The sequence below is a fragment of the Rhopalosiphum padi genome, chromosome 1 (assembly GCF_020882245.1).
Source record: "Rhopalosiphum padi isolate XX-2018 chromosome 1, ASM2088224v1, whole genome shotgun sequence".
Lineage (NCBI taxonomy): Eukaryota > Metazoa > Arthropoda > Insecta > Hemiptera > Aphididae > Rhopalosiphum > Rhopalosiphum padi.
The window spans coordinates 61,686,008-61,705,395 of record NC_083597.1 but is presented as its reverse complement, the minus strand read 5'-3'; the positions used below and the strand labels follow the sequence as shown (position 1 = coordinate 61,705,395).

The 19,388-nt window shown below is 29.6% G+C and overlaps 1 protein-coding gene across 2 annotated transcripts; it reads right to left on the bottom strand.

Annotated features, from left to right (window-relative positions):
* Positions 1–1,554: 1,554 nt before the first annotated feature.
* On the bottom strand, positions 1,555–17,238 carry LOC132918713 (elongation of very long chain fatty acids protein 6). Of its 2 annotated transcripts, none has more exons than XM_060980140.1 (2): positions 16,305–17,178; positions 1,555–2,629 (listed from the first exon to the last, which is right to left on the bottom strand). In XM_060980140.1, the coding sequence occupies exons 1-2, from the start codon at positions 16,625–16,627 to the stop codon at positions 2,107–2,109; spliced, it is 846 nt and encodes a 281-aa protein (XP_060836123.1). In that variant the 5' UTR covers positions 16,628–17,178; the 3' UTR covers positions 1,555–2,106. The 2 variants fall into 2 exon arrangements, with proteins under 2 accessions (XP_060836123.1, XP_060836124.1); XM_060980141.1 differs by lacking the exon at positions 1,555–2,629 and adding an exon at positions 6,317–8,502 and having other exon boundaries at positions 16,305–17,238.
* Positions 17,239–19,388: the final 2,150 nt, after the last annotated feature.

Here is a 19,388-nt window from a genome sequence, read left to right as displayed (position 1 = left end):
CGAAGCATGATTACTTGTTTTTTAAAGGTCACTGTTATTGTTTAAAAATGGTTTTATTTAGGGATTACCATTTTCCTCAAACAATAATATATCGTATTTGTCCACACATTATTTGAATTAGATTGTAGAACTCTCGGATGTGAACGTGAAGATTCACGTGATGGCGTATTTTTAATTCAAGTGTATTTTAATTTAAAAATCATAAATATATCAATATATATATATACTCTTAATATCTATGGCTATATTAAAAATCCGTGAATTTAATTTACGTGTAATGAACTGGTAAATCATGGATTATAGATATTTATTTCACGTGTATTTAAAATATAATATATATAAAAGTATAATTAATATAATACTAAAAGAATAAATATTTAATGAAGGTAATAAAAATTAATCTAAATTATTACCCCCTTTTATTTTATTTTGTGAAAGATCAGTGAAGATCACGATATATTTCATTTATGGGGGAGGACATCTACGGCCGTTTTATTACTATTCCAACAACGTTCAATACAACTCACATTCAACAATTGTACGAAGGAAATAATTGTGTTCTCATCGCTACAATTAAATCTATGAAGGTGCCCTCTACGAAGGTGTTGTTGATTGAAAAATTCTGTCTGCACCACTACTTGACACATTTTAAACATCGGCGGTACTCTAAGTATTATAAATTGGTCAACTTTCGTTCTAACTATAGCCACGTTTCACAAAAGACAATAAACTGTTGTGTGTGCCCCACATGCACATGGGATTAAAATTTTTAGGTCCTAATATGAAATTTAAAAAATTGTCTATAGATGTATTTTTATTTTCATAAACATTTAATAAAACTCATATAAGTATTTAATTTAATATTGATTTCTAGTTTTTGTTAAACTAAATTTTTGTATCATTCTGCCCAAATTTATGGACTATAAAATACCATTTCCTGATACCAGTATCATGAATCTAGTTAGGTTTTTTTGTGACTTCGTTTTGCAAACTTGTTTTATTTCTTCTAAGACTTTAAAATACTGTTTCAGTAGAACAGCTTTACTTGATAGGTTAAAAATAGTACAATGAATCTTTAGTGTATAAATTGAGGAACAAAAAATGTAATGACTTTTCACTTGACCATTTCCAAATATATATTAAGAATATTCATTTTCTGAAAATTAATTATTGGTTCACTTGAAGATAAATACTCATAAAATTATACTACTTAGTTTGTTTAAAACTATATACATACTTTTCATACAACAATAAGTTGGAGTAACCAGTTTTTTTTATAGAAAATAATCAGATATTTTCTTTAACGCACAATATTTTATAATTAATAATTATTACATTAAAGTTATAAATATATGGTGCAAAATTAAAAGCCCCTAAAAAATCTCAAGTCCTGTAGTCTGTGTGCCATAATCTTGCGGCCCACCCATAATCCAACCTTTCAGCTACAGGTTGAGTAAAGACGATCAGTCGTTGTGAAGATGGATCCCGAGAAACCTGTAATAAATATACTAAAAGAGAAGGAACAAAATAATTCAAGTGAAATAAAAAAATAAGTTCTTGGAAAATAAAATTTTCTTTTTTATTAGGCTAAGTTGGCCTACTATGTAGGTACACGCACTTCAAACAAAAATGCCTATATAAAACAACGCTGTGTTAATCGATCAGCGACTCGATACTTTTCTTCGTGGAAGTAAAGTACAAACTAAGTAGAAAATACAAAAAAAAATATATATATTTATCGTCTATAAAAACGAACGGTTTTCCTAAACAAACAAGACAGAAGGAAAAAAAAACACAGGATGAAAATAATAAAGAAATCGAGCACGAAAAAATATCAAAATAAAATTAGCACATGTTCGTCTCATTGATAATAATAATAAAAATAATAATAAATAATAATAATAATAATGATCTTCTATCGCAACTCATTAATCTCGTAAATAATAGTATTTAATAATATCAGTGCACGTGTTTGAAAATCAATGGCCAGCAATGACGGCACATCACACTGCAACGGCGTTTAGGCGACAGCAGTAGCAGCGGTGTTTGCAACAGAAGCTGTACCGTAGCCGCCGCAGAAGAAGACGTTACCACCGTCGTCCGAGATCAATGTTGCTTGGACGATTTTTTGGACGAGTTGACCCGGCCACCCTTGTTGAGGTACGCGTTGTAGAAGAACCGGGCGAACAGCAACAGGTAACTAAAGTACATAGCCGATGACAGGGTGATGTTGAGCTTGGACACCCGGCATGAGTGAGGTCCGCCGGCTTTCAGATAACCGTACGTGGTGTAGTTGATGAAGCAGCCGACCAGCATCTGCGTCAACTGACTGGCCGTGATGAACATGGACACCTGCTTAGGCGGTCGGTAGCCCATGGCCCGTGCCGCGTAATACGTGTACATCATCGAGTGCACAGAGTAGTTCATGACGATGAACCACCGAGCGGACGATGTGAACTCCATATACGAGAACCATGTGTACAGCAGCACGGTGATGTGATGGTACCAGTGCAGGAAGATGAGCGGCTGCTTGCGAAGCACGATAAATATCGTGTCACCGAGTTCGGGGAGCTTGGACAGCACAAACAGCCATGACCAGAACCCTGACACCGGGTCGTCCTCGACGTAACTGTAAGTGGGAAGGAACAAAAAAAACGATTAGAAAAGGAAATAAAATATTCATACCAATCGAGTAGCCAAACGACATATTTGTAATAATTTACATTTTCTTATATATTTTGTGGTTCATACACGTGGTAAGAACACCAATATAAATTCACCATTTTTATCACTCAAAATTTGGAAGACCAAACACATTTTCAAAAGAGTATCTTCGGATTGCTACTAGTGAAGATAATTTATACCAATATTTTTTAGGTAGTTTAACTTATAAAAATCGTATACAGGTTAGGTTGAGTCAGGTCAGATTATTTAAATAAAAATATACCTATAAATAATTATTTGTTTTATAAGATTTTTTATTATTATTTTTAGATGGTTTTTTTTTTGCTATTAACCTAGCCCCACCTAGGGTAAGGCAAGTTTTTTGAACATGTACCATTCTCAAATGCGAGACATCCATCAAAGTAACTGAGGCCAAACACTACGCCACACCATGCATTTTTACAAAATTTGTTTGGTATTAATAAAAAAGACATACATTATGAAATAACAATTTTTTAAATATGATGGGTATAACTCCTTATAAGTCTATTTAAGATAATACATTCTGAAAATGCGTTGCCTAACCTTTTTAAAACGGTTTAAGTGGCTACAGCTCCCTCTCCCACTCCAAAGTTTGGTTTTGCATTTTCCTATATGCACAGATAATTTGAATACACTTCAAAATCCGACCGTGAGTAGTGCGAATACTGCGCACTGAAAACTGTTAAAACAGTTTTTAAAATACACTTCTGAACCTTCTATTTAAACTATTATCATAAAATAATTATAGTCTATAGACATCGGTTTTTGAGAACATTTTATTATTGTATTTATGCAGTGTTAATGACTGTTATATTATACAGTTATCATATTGAGCACTACCTACACAGTGTGATTATTTGCTTGTGTAAATACTCGTTATCTCAAAAAAATTTAACATTTTTAATTTTTACAATTTATTCCAAGCATTTAACTTTCATACTCTTATAAAATTTTGGTATTTTAAATAATTAATAACATAAATATATAGTTATATTATAAATATTATAATTTATAACTCTATGGTTACTGATATTTGTTCGAAATTCAATTTATATATTATTATGTAGAAATTCTAAAAAGTATGTTGTAGTTTAAAAAAGCTGACTTAAAAGATATGTAATAACGAAAAAAATAAACACAAGATGTTGTTTTAAGACTTCGATTAGAACCTCTATTTAACGAACTCGAATGTTCTTTGAAACAATTCGTTAAATAGAAATGTTGTTAAAAAAAAAACTATTTTTTTCATTTACAACACTCATTTTATGTGTACAAAATATATACAAATAATAATATAATACTAACATGTAATATTTCTAAATTAATTAAAATCAAAATTATTATATTTAAATTATATTATAAGTATAAATATGTAAATTATAAATTATTTTTATTCTTTATTGTCGAAGAACTTTCTAATAACCTGTTGAACAACTTTTGAACTATTCTGACTATAAAAATGCTCACACTTATTAAAAGAAGTCAGATTGACGAGTGTATACTTTATAGTTAATAAGTAACAATACAATAGTTTTATAGTTTTTAAATTTTTCATAGAAAAATAACACAAAATTAATTCGTTAAATATGAACGTTTTTGAATGAAAATTGTATGGTTCCGTAAATTATTTCGTTGTATAATAGAGTTTCGTTAAGTAGAAATTTGTTAAATAGAGGATCCACTGTATTTTAAAAAAATATTTCTAAAAACCCTAACACTTTCGATAGAATAAGTCGTGAATAAATCTTTAAAAGAATTACTCTACATTAAAATACTATGATAGATAATATAGTACTATATACTAATATTTTTAATACCTGCGCACATACAAGTAGGTAATATCTCATAATAAAGGTAATAAATTAAACGTGGATTTCTGTTTCATATTGTGGTTGTACATCGCCACTGATAACAATAAACCATTGACGCACGACTGTTCGTGATGCTTCCGATATCTGATGTGTTTATCACCGCCAATCGCCATTTATAGGGTATTTAGAATATGTATTTGAATACTTGACAAAAGTAGCTGATCAATACTAAAATTATAGGCAAAAGTAATTAACGGCTGTACAAATTTAATTGGCACAAAACGAATACCAGTTTACAACGGTTTGATATGATGATTCAGCAAACAAAAAACTACAACAATCTAAATTTTGAAACTTATGGAACAACAACCAACTTGAGTTCAAATTTTATCAAAAATAAAACATCAAATTTTGAAAAAAATCCTCTGATTATTTATTCTTCCATTAGACAAAAGGGAAATGAAAAAACTAAACCGCAACTCTAATACCAGAAACGCGTCGAACGTCGATATAGCCGATACAACGGCGCTATCATTAAATTTAGCACGTCATTATATTCGCTACGGACGTGAACGGCAGTAATACAAAATTACATAGGCACCAATTGTCCTACCGTATAATGATTATACTATAGTACTCAATTTTTTTCACTCTCAATCCTCATACGTTACTTTTAATTTTTTTTAAATTTTTTTCAATTGCATCTAATAGACACAATACTCGTCACTAGTAATACTATAATACGTTATAAATTATTATTATTATTATCACGATTGCGTGGTTAAGGATAAACATAAATATTATATCTACCGCCCAACAGTGATGTTTTCACCCGCAGCCTTACCATAATTAAGTATAATATATATTTGATATATTATATTTTATAAATATGTAGGTTGCTTTTTGTATCGTTACACTGATTACAGTACATTATATCCTTAACATTTAAACAGCTAAATTATACTGTGTGTGTGTGTGTATCAATAATAATAAAGTGCGCTTCATAAACACATTACATTAAGTACTCTCGTTCTGCACACTTACATATACTAAAGAAAAAATGTATCATTATAAAGGAAATTAAAATATAATCAGTATCGTGTTTATACGACTAACTGCAGAATAATAAACACACGCAATAACGTTAGAAATAATATTATTCGATCAGTGTAAATTAACGTAGTACACCACCGTCCGCCATGCAACTTGTAAATAAGCCAAGTATAGTAGGTACATTGGGCGTGTTTGCGTTCGTTTAAACCTAATCGATAAACCACAATATTATCTTCTTCGATGATACACGTTCGTCGTTTTTGAAATTATAAGCAAACTTCCGGGGAACATTGTCTCAGGGCCACAGATGTGATTTCCGCGAATAGCGAACGGAACAAGTTTATATTTCACAACAAATACGCATACTCGTTTCGAAAACTGGAATTTTTCTACGCCTAATCTTAAAAACAAGCGAGAGTTCAATACCAGCATCCCCACACGACCCACACTCGTTTAATAAAGTCGATTTAATGTAGAAAATCTTATATGTCATGAATTGTAACGATAGACGGTATAATATTAGGAATGTTTTGTTTACAAAATATTAATAAATTGATTAAAAAAAATTTTTTTTAACCACACAAACACTAGACAAACTCGATTTTTCGAATTGTGTACCTATAATTCCATGATATAATAGAAAGTATGTAAATCGACGGCTACGAAATCTAACCAAGAAATATCGGAAGTATTAAGATTTACATTATCATCGATTATGACTATTCAAAATAAATTCCCACAAATGGTACATTTAGTTCACTAGTGTACTTATATTATTATCAAAATATACAATATCGAATAGAAATAATTTTATAAAAATATTAAGCCATACAGTAAAATTAAACATGCAACAGCACCTTGCAGCATTTACTAATTTACTATTTAATATGAACTAGCTCGCATATGGGTACATTTAATATTCATACTTATGAGTTATGACAATATATTATAATATACTTAACCAACCTATTATACATGCATTAAAAAATGCATTAGTAAAATATTAAAATTTCAAATTAATCAAGACCTATTGATATACGATTACACACATATAATAAGCGTTTTATATTCATTATTCAAACTAATAAGATAACAACTAAAAAACTAAAAACCTAATAAAATAATTATAATTCTCTAACTAGTTTTTCAAAATTAATAACATTAATAAATAATATAATGTTGACAAAAATGAATGTTTAACAAAGTTACGATTCATTGCTGTAAAAAATTGTATAATTACCACAAATACATAAAAAAAACATTCAATTTATTACAATTTTAAGACTATAAAAAAAAAAAAAAAAAAAAAAATACATTATGGTTAATGCAATTTGTTTAATACTAAAATGTATGGCTTTTACGATTCTAATTCCCTGAATAACGTCATTTATTTTGAAACTCAACTTTTTCGTAGAATTAAAGTACCTATTGGTTTATCTAGTAATTAGTAGGTATAAGTAAAAATTAATTTTGATAAAATAAATATCGTCCAAGAAAAAAAAAATAATACAATTTCTTAAACATAACAACTAAAGAGAAATATATATACAATTCATCGCCCAAAACAATGATAATTATGTTTAATTATACCTAATAGTAATGTTCAATAATACCAAATTTAAAAGTAAAAAAAACTATATTCCTTCACAAAGCAGAATTTATTATTGTTTTTTTTTTTTTTAATATTTAGTAGGTCTTTAGGTTAGATTAGATATTTTTTTGATCATCAGATTAGTACGAAAATTTAAATTAATAAGAACATTTTAATATAATTTGGTTAATTTATTGGGTTAGGTCCTTATTAAGATTTTTGTTGGTATAAATACTAAATGGTGGATGTTTATTTGTCACAAGCAGATAAATTGAAACACCTAAAGCGCTTTAGTTTTGCAGAACCCCGTACCTCAGTGTATCCCAACCTGGGGGGGAGGGGGCGTGTAAACATTACTGGAGGCGCAAGCAGTCATAATGAAGTAAAATTTTATTTATCACATTATTTTTATTTTACAATGTAGGGAAAAAATGAAAAATAAATAAAAATAAAAGATGATCATTTGTTTCAGTTTATAGGAGGGAGGCGCGAGTTTTTTGAAAACTACAAAGGGGGCGAAGGATAGAAGAGTCCCCCATTGCCGTAACTGAATACTGTATATGCACATATTATGAGGCATATTATTAATTTATATAGTGAGTTTAAATTTCAAGCGTGATCTCTAAAGGTCTAAGAGTCTAGGACTTAACTGTTTTATGCGTAAGCTCCAGATTAGGAGTTTAACTACAATAAAACTAAGATATTCCATTTAATTTGTTATTAAAGGGGTAGAACAAATTGATCTCGTAAATAACATAGATAATATTTATAATAGCACTTCGTTCAAAACCAATAGATATAATAATTAAAATAATAACAACACATGTCATCGGAGGTCAGTGTTGTTTGGACGATTTTTTAGACTTGCTGAAGTATGCGTTGTAGAAAAATCTAGCGAACAGCAATAGATAACTGAAGTACATCAAAGACGACACAGTAACATTGGTCTGGGACACCCGGCACGATTGCTGACCACCCGACTTCAGGTAACCGTATGTGGTGTAGTTGATGAAGCAGCCGGCCAACATCTGCATTAGCTGGCTGGCCGTGATGAACATAGACACACATTTGGGCAACCGGTAACCCATGGCGCTGATTGCGAAATACGAATACATCATAGAGTGCACCGAGTAGTTCATGACGATGAACCACCGGGCAGACGACGTGAACTCCATATATGAGAACCACGAATACAGCAGCACGGTGATGTGATGGTACCAGTGCAGGAAGATGAGCGGCTTCTTGCGCATCACTATGAATATAGTGTCACACAGTTCGGGCAGTTTGGACAGTACGAACACCCATGACCAAAACCCGGACACCTTGTCATCCATGATATAGCTATAAACGGAACATAAAATCTACACTTACATTGTACGTACGGAAATTTACCACCACCTCCAGGCGAACTTGTAGAAATAAGACGATTGAGAATTTGTCAAGTCACACACCAGATGATTAAATTCACAATAGTATTTTTATCGTCATTTTTATCCACCAACCGTTAAGCATCATTGAAAATGAGGATGTGAAGTATATATGAGGAAGATTGTCTATTTACAAACTGGTTTGGAATAATTTAAAAGTAAAAACAAATAAGAATTGAAATTTGACATAAATGACATGGGTTTATTTAAATTTATTTTGCTTAAGTTTATTTAGTTTAGACAAAAACTCGAAATTTAATATAATTATTAACAATAATTTAATCCCCAATAGTTTAAGAAAGCAACAACTAGTTTCACCATTAATAGTTAACACTATATTAACACTTGAATGACTTGAAAGAAAAATTGTTGACTAATCTTTTGTAATATTTTTTTAATTATAATTTGCGTGAGAAGTTTTCTGAATATTATAATATTTAACTATATAGATACTGGAAATAAATAAATGGCCGAAATTAGTTTAAATGTCACGTCTTTAAACCCAACTAAAATAAATAATCGGTTAAAATCGTGGTATCTGGAAATACTTTTTTTTTAAATTATTTAGTCAAAATAACTTTAGCTATGATCAGGTACTTTAAATTAAGATTAAAGGGATAATGAAGAACCAATGGTTTTCACACCGTAAAAACACGTTCAAACACCGTTTAGAGAATTACCCAATATCTTGTTTTCACATGATGAGAAAAGCGCATAAGTATTAGCACACAATAAAAGAAAACGCTGCTATGTTAGACAAATAACTACAATGATTAAATCATTACTTATTTTTCGTGTTAATAACATAAGATTAAGAAATGCTATAAAAAAAAAAAACGAAATTGACCAATAAAACTTAATTTTTTGCCAATTTGAGTGACCAAAATTGTATAACTCCACTGTATAAATTGTACAAAATAAACCACCTAAGTTTTATTAGTTTTATGTTTTAACATTTATTATAGAATTGACTTTTGTATAATCAATGACCATAAGAAGTATGCGTTGTCTTAACCATACTACTATTTTTGCGTTACTGTTCACTCGATTTAAAAATAAAAAAAAAACATGTAATGTGGCTCAAAGGTTGAATTGTTATAAATATACGTGAAAAAATATGATGAACTACAAGAGAAAACCGTCTTTTAACACAGAATGCAGGCTGCAACGGTTATAACTTTGCACGTATACTAATTATTATTATAATTTATAGTACTACGTGGTGTACCGATATGCCACGTTTTGACCGTATGGACTTACTGATAGAATGACTGCTAATTGGAAATGGTTTATTATAGAGAATTTTTCTTTACCCTTAATTTTCCAAACTACCTGTTATCAATATTTAAGTTATTTTAATACACGCGAATCGAGGAATATTTAATGATTCTACTTAATTTAAGTATAATTGTCTTTTATCTGTACAAAGTTAACAATACTATAATTAGGTAGGTATTATTTTTAACAGCATAGCTACTATAATATAAAGATCAATGTTTTATGTAACACCTATGAAAAATACATAATATTAAACATACTGTGAAAATAAAATTTAAAAAAAACTTAATGATTATCCAGCGAAATTATGCCATGTGCAATAACAACATTAAAATGTATAATTCGATTTCTAATTTGTATCTATATACTTAATACCTCGCTTAATACTATATTAATAAACAATGAATGATTTCAAAATGATTCACCGGTGAAATATATACAAATAAAATTGTTTCTTACATGATTGTAATTATGTATTTATCGTATTAGACTACACGTAAAAAAAAATTTTAAATCATTTGAAATGCAACAACCATTGCTGCAATTCAATATTTTATTCTTTGGAATTATCGTGACGTTATTCGTAATTCAAAATCTTTAATGATATTTTTTCGATAAATTGTGTAAACTCCTATGTGATTTAAATATACATTTGACCATTCGTTTCACTATAACGTTTTCTCTGTTTTCTTTTACAAGAATTATTAATGTAAAGTAGTTTTAACTATTTTAATAGGTATATTTATCTAAAAAAAAAAATCAGTTCAACAGTTTCATAAAAACAATATAAAAAAATTAATGAGTCATTTATTCATTCATAGAAATTCAATTAATGTGTTTATTAAGCTCAAAGATAAGATTTTCAATATGTTAGCGTACCACTCAATAATACAAAACATTATACTAAACAACAGTTAAATAAAATAATGCAGTGACTTCAAATAACTTGACTAGGATATGTGATCACCTACATATTATAATCAATAAATAAAAGATGCATTTAATATATTTTTTGGTACTAAGCTTATTATGTAGTATAGTGTATACATAGCGTTATAGAACCACAAGTACATCAAACAAATTACAATTATTGCGAACGGAATTCTTCCGCATTTTTACATATATTATGAACTTTTCAAAAAATAAAATTTAATTCCACACACTAAGCATAAATATACACAGTTTGTTTGTCAACAATTTATAGAAACAGGAAGTTATATAGGAATATTCACGTCGACATATATGCTGATTTGTGCCGATTTTTGTGTGCGATTCGAATTTACCGAAAGAATCATAATACAAGTCAAATTGTCTATTATTGCTTCCTCTAATATTTAGAAATGGCAAGTGCAATTCGTACAATGCTATTACGAAAACAAAATATTATCTTATAAAAGTAAGTAAGTACCATGATAATAAAATTTGTTAAAAATTATTGAAAGCTAATGCCGACACCTAATGGATATTCAATTTTAAAAACTAGTAATTACTATTTTTTTAAATAATTTATTCAAAACCCATAATGGCATAATACCATTACAATTAGCCCATAAATAGGTACTTACATAATTATAAAATATAACATGACTAAAAAACAATTCAAACGTAAAAGATATTGAGTGCCAATTAAATTGAATTATCAAAATAATTTCTTCGAAATGATTAATTATATTTAACTAAAAATAAAAGCTATAGAAACATAATTAAATAATAATTTCGCACTCGAACTATTTACTGAATGATTCCTTTCATTGCAACAATTTATTAACTATCAAGTAAGTAAAATTTATATTCTAAATTAATTAAAAACCATATAACAATTACATTTCTTAAATTTAGTCCAATAGCTAACCACGTGGTACTTGTGATTAATAACTATAATATATATTATATTATATAGGCATATTTAATAACTTTTGAAATTGAACACATTTCGTAAATACCGTTTAAATTTTATAAAGATAAAATTAATGAATAATATTTCATTATATACAACAGTACTAAAAATTATTCCTAAATCTGAACGATAAATATTACGTCACAATAATTATTATCCAATAAGGACATAATATGATTACTAAAATCGAGAAAAAAAATCGACTAACAAATTGCCAACACAAAAAATACCAAGACTGTACTACTGGTATAATAATTGTAAATTAAAATCTTAAATAGGATCTATTATTTAAAAGTACCTAGTCTTATTTTAAAATCTATAAGCAGATTTAACAAGCCCAGATTTAAGAGGTTCATATTTCCTTGCATAAAAAACAATGGACTTTTTTCTTTTTTTCTGACCCAAATATAGTTATATATTATATCAAACTATAATTATATAAACCTTTTTATCATTTTTAAACTGTCACTTGACTACATGAAGAGGATCGCGTTGCTACTTCTCTTTTAGTTATAAGTTCTGCAAAAACGCTAATAATATTTTCAATTAAAGTAGCAAACTAAAAAAAAGTATGGTAAATAATTTAATATTGATAACTTACATGTGATAACAATAAAATATTAAAATGTAACTTTTTTTGTACCCTATAAAAATATTTTTGCTTGCAATACACTTTTTTTTTATTAAATTATACATAGATTAATTTATATTTATGATAATTGGTAATATTTAAAAAAATTTAATTAGTAAATCAAAAGTGTTTTAAGTACTGCAACTATGTTTACACAAGTTCAGATAAACTGCTAATTTGTACCATAATATTTTAAAATAAAAAAATAATATTATTAATTTCTATTGATTTTAAATCAGTAGTTAATATTTATTATCCAAGTATACTTGAATATTAATTTAACTGCATTTGAATTACATGAATAGCGATGCTCATCGCACTTTAAAGCATGTTGTATATTTATGTATTTTTAGAATCATGCCTGTGGTAGGCTATTTTAGCAAGGTATGATAAACGTTACTTAAACTATTGCCCTATATTTTAAAGTATATAATATCATTATACACATGTTATAAACAGATACTGAAATCCAACCAGAAAAGAAATTGAAATTGTATCATTAGTTATATTTACATAAAGTAAAATACATACAAAACTGAAATTATTAGAATGTAGCTTGGCTACAGAGAATAAAAATTGTAGATAAATTTGAAATTACTAATTACATTGTTACATCTAAATAATGACATCATCATATCAATATTATTTATTCATTAAGATACATAATACATAAATAAAACATAAAAAACAAAAATATAAAAATATACATTAGAAAATAAAATGTATTTATTATAAAAATATAAAACATGCATTAGTAGGATATTCAGAGTTGTATTCGTCCTATTAGGAGGAACAACAATAATTTCTATTTCAATAATTTAATTGTGCTATTAGTTATAAGTTACTAGTTATTACTTGTATACTTATTAATTACTTATTAGTTATTACTAACATAGGTAGATCATAACTGCAAAAAGTTAATAAAATTGTACGTTACGAAATCACAAAAGACAAATACATATGTTCTAATCATACACTACGAAAATATTATTATTATTTTATACTTCACTTAATAAAAACAAATTTGATACTGAAATATCTTTACAAATAAAAATAGCTAAGCTTTTATTTAGTAGCAACCAAATTGTAAAATTTGTTTAAATTACTTAGGGTTCAGGTAAAAATATTTTAGTTAAGCCTTAAATGTTATGTTAAGTGTTTTAATTCAAAGATCACTTTAGAAATGATGGAATAATGTATGTTTTTTGTAAAATGATTTTTTTTATATTCTCTCTTAAGTAAAAACAGAAATAACAATTTTATTTCTTCAAAAACAGTTCAAATTATGCTATAGCAGCTATATAGTATAGCTGAAAAAAAAAATTTACAAACAAAAAAATCAATTAAGAAAAAGTAGATAGATTATGGCTAATTGTAACTTACAATTTTCAGAGGCCAAAATACACCATTTAATAGGAATTTAGATAGATTAAAATAATTTGTTTAATTGTCTGGTATATTACCTCTTCGAACCAATGAATTTTCATCAGGGTAACAACCTAATACTTTATGTATACTAACAACTGCATATAAATTAGATATCTTGACAACCAAACTTATTTATTGCATACCTAATAAATAATATTTTGATACTAAACTTAATTAAATTCACAAATATGAGTAAATTAAATCCTGTTTTATTCTTGTTATAGCCTACTATATTTCCTAAGACTAAATATGAAAGATCAACCTGATTAGCTGAGATCAATAAACACTGGTGTGTACAGTAATATCTACAAATAATTTATTAGAACTAACAGAATGCACTTCGACTCTTAATTTGGCATCAAATATGATATAATTGCATATAGATTATACCTATATTAAATAGTAATTACCTAATTATTTTATCATAAAGAATAATTGATGACGTCAATTTTTTTTTTATTAGATTTTTTTCTTATTTAGAGACCTACTATAGGTACAATAAAATTAGAGATTAAAAATCCACATAACCTATCACAAAATTTAAAATTTGTTTTTGTAAAAAAAAAACGTGGCTTGAATTAAATTGATGAGTAAGAAAATTGAAAAATTATCATTTTAAACATTATTAAACACCTTTTCTCAATATATTAGGTAGGTGGTATTCATTTATAAATGTAGAAGAATATAACATTTATACGTTTAATGTGTGTTTTAAGATTTTAAATAAATGGTCTAATTACCAATGGTTTTGAAGGTGAATTATTAACCAGTAATCCAAGGATATGAACACAAAAGAATTATTTTAAATACTCAATTCAAGTTTGAATGTATACATTTCCTGTGGGATAATGTGAGCATAAAAGTAGGTAACTATATGGATCAATATGAAATTAATTAGTATCATTTATGATTAAATTAAATTTAAATGTAAATTACATTTTTCTAAGACATAATTACATCTTCTTTATAAATCAAAGAAAATTAGAAACACAATGACAAAAAAATATTGTAAACTACTAGGTAGATTATTTATTTTATAATGATTAAATAATATAATTAATAAGGTTAATCTGAAGAATGTACCTATATCAGAAAATTATTATTCAGAACTGGTAATAATATAAAATATACCTACTTATAATTGATGATTAGAGCATTTAGAGTATATTAAATAGATTGGATATGTTTATTCAGTGGTTTATATTGGATATGTTACATATAATGATAAATATAGGTAAACCACAACACATATAAGTACTTAATATGAAGAGTATAAAAAATAAATTATTTTCTTTAACGACATATAATACAAAACAGCTATAAGTACCTAGGTAAATGCATTAGGTTTAGAACATATTTTATTTAATTAAAAAAATTTAATATTTGCACCAACAATAGGTATAGTTGAAATAAATAATATTCATTTATCTATTAAATGCTAATAAAATAAACAATACATCTTAATGTGAACTCTGTATAATTAGGTTTTTAACAAAAAAAATGTGTTTTAAAAATTACATACAATAATTTGTGAACTATCGAATCAATCAAATTAAAAAACTTTAAATAAAAATAATAGTAAATATCTCGGTAAATACTCAACACCAAACTCTTAACATTCATCATCTCAAAGCATTTACAAAAAAAATTACTAAAGCCTTTTTTCTTTAAAAAACTAAAAACTATTTTCTGACCAATTAAACTGAACATCACAAAATAGAAACCAAAGCCATATAGTCGTGTAACGTACGAGGTGTACATATGCACGTACATAGTTAACATAAGCAATGAAATGTACTGTCCTCGACAGAGGTTATTAATAAGTAATATCATATGCCCAACTAACGTGTTTTTAACAAGGCTTAATGAGTATTGCACTATTATTAGAAAAACGAACTTGCACATCTTTTATAGTTGAACTAAACGGAAATGAATGGTAAAAAGCCTATTCTACATTTTGGTATTTTCGAGCATTTGACACATTTATGTCACGTTGTGTTCGTCATCAGTCACGTACTTAAAGCTATTCCTTATACAGAAGCTTGAGGTCGGTAAACCAGACGGTCACACGTCAATAATATACAGCCCAAGACCCAAAGGCAAGACACTGCCTTTCACTTGCATGAGAGCCGATGGTAGAAAAGCATGTAAAACCCAATAATTGTAAGGTTGTAGTATATTAAATGGGTACATTGAATGAACGAGACAATCGGCAGCGTGTTATCAGTGAACCGTAAAATGCTACCTCACACACACGCGCCCGTCGTATTATCTACGACGGGGGGAACGCAGCAGCGACGACGATAGGGCGCTGGAAAACGGACGACGGCCTTTGCGCAGAAAACTAAGGCCGGCGTCGCGGTCGTCGCCAAGCAGCGATGACGTTTCGCCCACGTTAGAAAGGTTAACCGATACAATGATAACAATGAAGTGATTAATAGAAAAATAACACGCCCAAGCACGTGGGCTGGTAGTCGCTTACCTGGTGACGCACACCGAATGGTGCAGGCCGTATTTGTTGAGCACCCGGAACAGCTCGGGCGCCGTCCGGGCGAATCCGACCAGGCTGAACGTGGCCAGCATGGTGTTCCACAGTACCAGCAGCCCCTTGAGCCGGAAACCGGCCCGGTCGCGCATCATCCGCCGGAGCCCGAACACCAGCATGGCGTATATGGTGCAGTAATAGAACCCGTTGGTCCAGTTTTCGGTCATCCACTGCCGCGTCCATTCGTAATGGAAGTTCTCCTCGAAGTCGAACACGTACGAATAGTTGGACGGTTCGGGGTGCATCATAAGGCGGACCATGGCGACGTCGTATTCCCGCGCGAACTGCTGACGTGCGATAATAATATAACGTAAAATGGGTACTTATTTATCACGCGCGGTTCGGCGGAGGGCCAATGATATCGGCGGGACGTGTAGGACGACGAGTGGCGACGCGGAGCAAACAGGGGTGTGAATCGGCCGCTTAGCTTTATTGCAAGCTAACCGAAAACCGAGTTGAAAACGGGACGCGTGAACGGAGTACGACAAAAACACTGCCGATTGTAGTCTTCCGACTGCTGAATAATGTATTATTGTGAATTGTGATTTGCACGGGAGCCGAAATGCTAAATTAACGTGCCGCTGCCAGTCGCGCACGCACGCATGTGTTTACGTGTGTGTGTACGAGAAGAGACTGCGACTGCGGCGACTGATGAACCGACGTACTAACGCCTGAACGTGTAAACAGAAAGTGTACTCGGGTACTCCTGCTCCGGGCGTTCCGGCTCAGACGTGGTCGTGAAAATACTATATAATAATAATAGTAAACACGTATGCGGGAACGCGCGTGCGTGTGTGTGCAGCACGCCAGAGCACCGCGGCCGCCCGGCAGCACGTTACACCGCGAACCTCGCGACGCGCACCGTCATACCCACCGATTCGAACGACCGCGTCACATGGATCGGCGCCGCTGGAATATAGCATCGCCGTCGTGACGTCGCAGTAGACCTTTTGGGGGTCGCGGGGAGAGTGAAGGGGACCGGCAAGGGCCAGCCAGTGCGACAAACATGACGCGCGCCCGCACGCACAGTGCGTTTACCTGCGGGGAATATTATTTTGCTCGGTGACACGTGTTACGCGTACGACCGCCGTAACGCCGCCACACGTCTTTTACGGATTTACGGACCGGAAGACAGAAACTCGAAACCAGTAGGTCGCGGTGGTCGGTCTTGACTCTTGATAGTTGATACTTGAATACTTGATATCTAATTTATATTCGGATCGCGAATGTGTTGTGTTATACAATTTATATCCGACATCATACGTAACACGACCATATTTTATTATTATAAATTATAATAATAAAAGTACACGTTGGTTTGCACTATTAAGGTTAAAACTAAGTTAATTATAATATCGGTAACATACATAATAATATATGCGTCCCGCAATTTAAAAACAGATTAGAATCAAAAGCTGTATATCTGTTAACTGTTGCTTTTCACGTTTGTAAACGGCGTACGCGTTTACTCAAAATGTCCATTATTTTTTTGATTTAAACTTTTCATCGGTGTAGTTTATAAAAAACTACATTTTCTAGAGAGATTTAGGTACCTATTGTAAATTTGTCAATGCCTTTTATTTTTGTAAAAATATACTTTTAAAATCTATTGATGTATATTTGAAAAACTATTTGATTATAAATTCATTACAAATTTTACATCGCCACCACAATCATTATCTTTTTATTTTATTTTTATTAAATCATTTACTGTACTAATTGATCTGCAGCAAAAAATTATTATTATTATTAAATAAGTAGTTTTATAATTTTATATCATTTATAGTCTACATGCTCATCGACTTTTGTAGATTAATGATAATATATTTATATATAGACATAAAATGTTAATGACGTAAATATTATTTATATTACCGGCTACCAGATTAATTATAGGTACGTCATCCGAGAGTAGTCATACTTTTCAATTCCGATTGATCACCTCGGTTTAAACTCGTTAATTGTTGTTGGTACATAAGATATTGAACTGGAATTTTTACTTTATAATATTATCCTCAACGAATCAACAGCAAAACATTCGCATTTTCGCCCTTCGGAATGGCTACGTAACTGATATATTATAAATTATAATAAAAAATGATTAAGAGGACGCACATGTGTTGTCTCTGTCTTACGAACGTAAAACATAGCAAATTTGCGTTCAGCAGATTCAATTTTATGCTGTTAGCTTTAATATTAGAGTCAATTTACTTATTATCAAACTTAAAGGTAATAATATTATCTATGACATTTCATAGCATTTTATTGATATCTTTATTTTTAAGTGAGTTATAGTTATGTAAAATATTAAAAAATGATCGTAACTCGCTTAAAAATTAAAATATCAATAAAAGTCTATGAGATGCCTTGGATAATTTATTACCTTTAAGTTTGATGATAGGTAAATTGACTCTAATATTAAAGCTAACAGCATAAAATTGAATCTGCTGAACGCAAATTTACCATGTCTTACGTTCGTAAGACAGAGACAACACATGCGGGTATGACGTCCTCTTAACTCGTAAAATGAATTAGGATAAAAAAATAAAGATACCTATTAGAAAAGTACCAAGATAAGTATATTTTATATTTATTTTATTACTGATTTAGGCTATTCGCCCATAGGGTACGCATTAACACTACATTTTGGTACAGACGACGCCGCAGGAACAATATTCACGTTACTTTCGTAACGTTACGACCATCAAACTTTAAGTTCAAACTAAATCCAGTAAAAAATGTTAAATATATATATATTATATATTTAAAATATTAATATTAGTAAAGTATTTCTGATAGGTGATAAAGTTATACAAATATACCTAGATAATAATAATAAATTGTTGTTTTTTCCAATAAAATGTAATAGGTAAGGGTATTTTCCCTGTTATATAACAAAGTTTTCTGTATTATAGAATTCTGTGATGGTAAATAATATGATTCAATTATCATTCATTTAATATTTTTTCACGTATGTTTGTCAACTACATAATTTGCTTAATACTTTAAATAAACATAAAA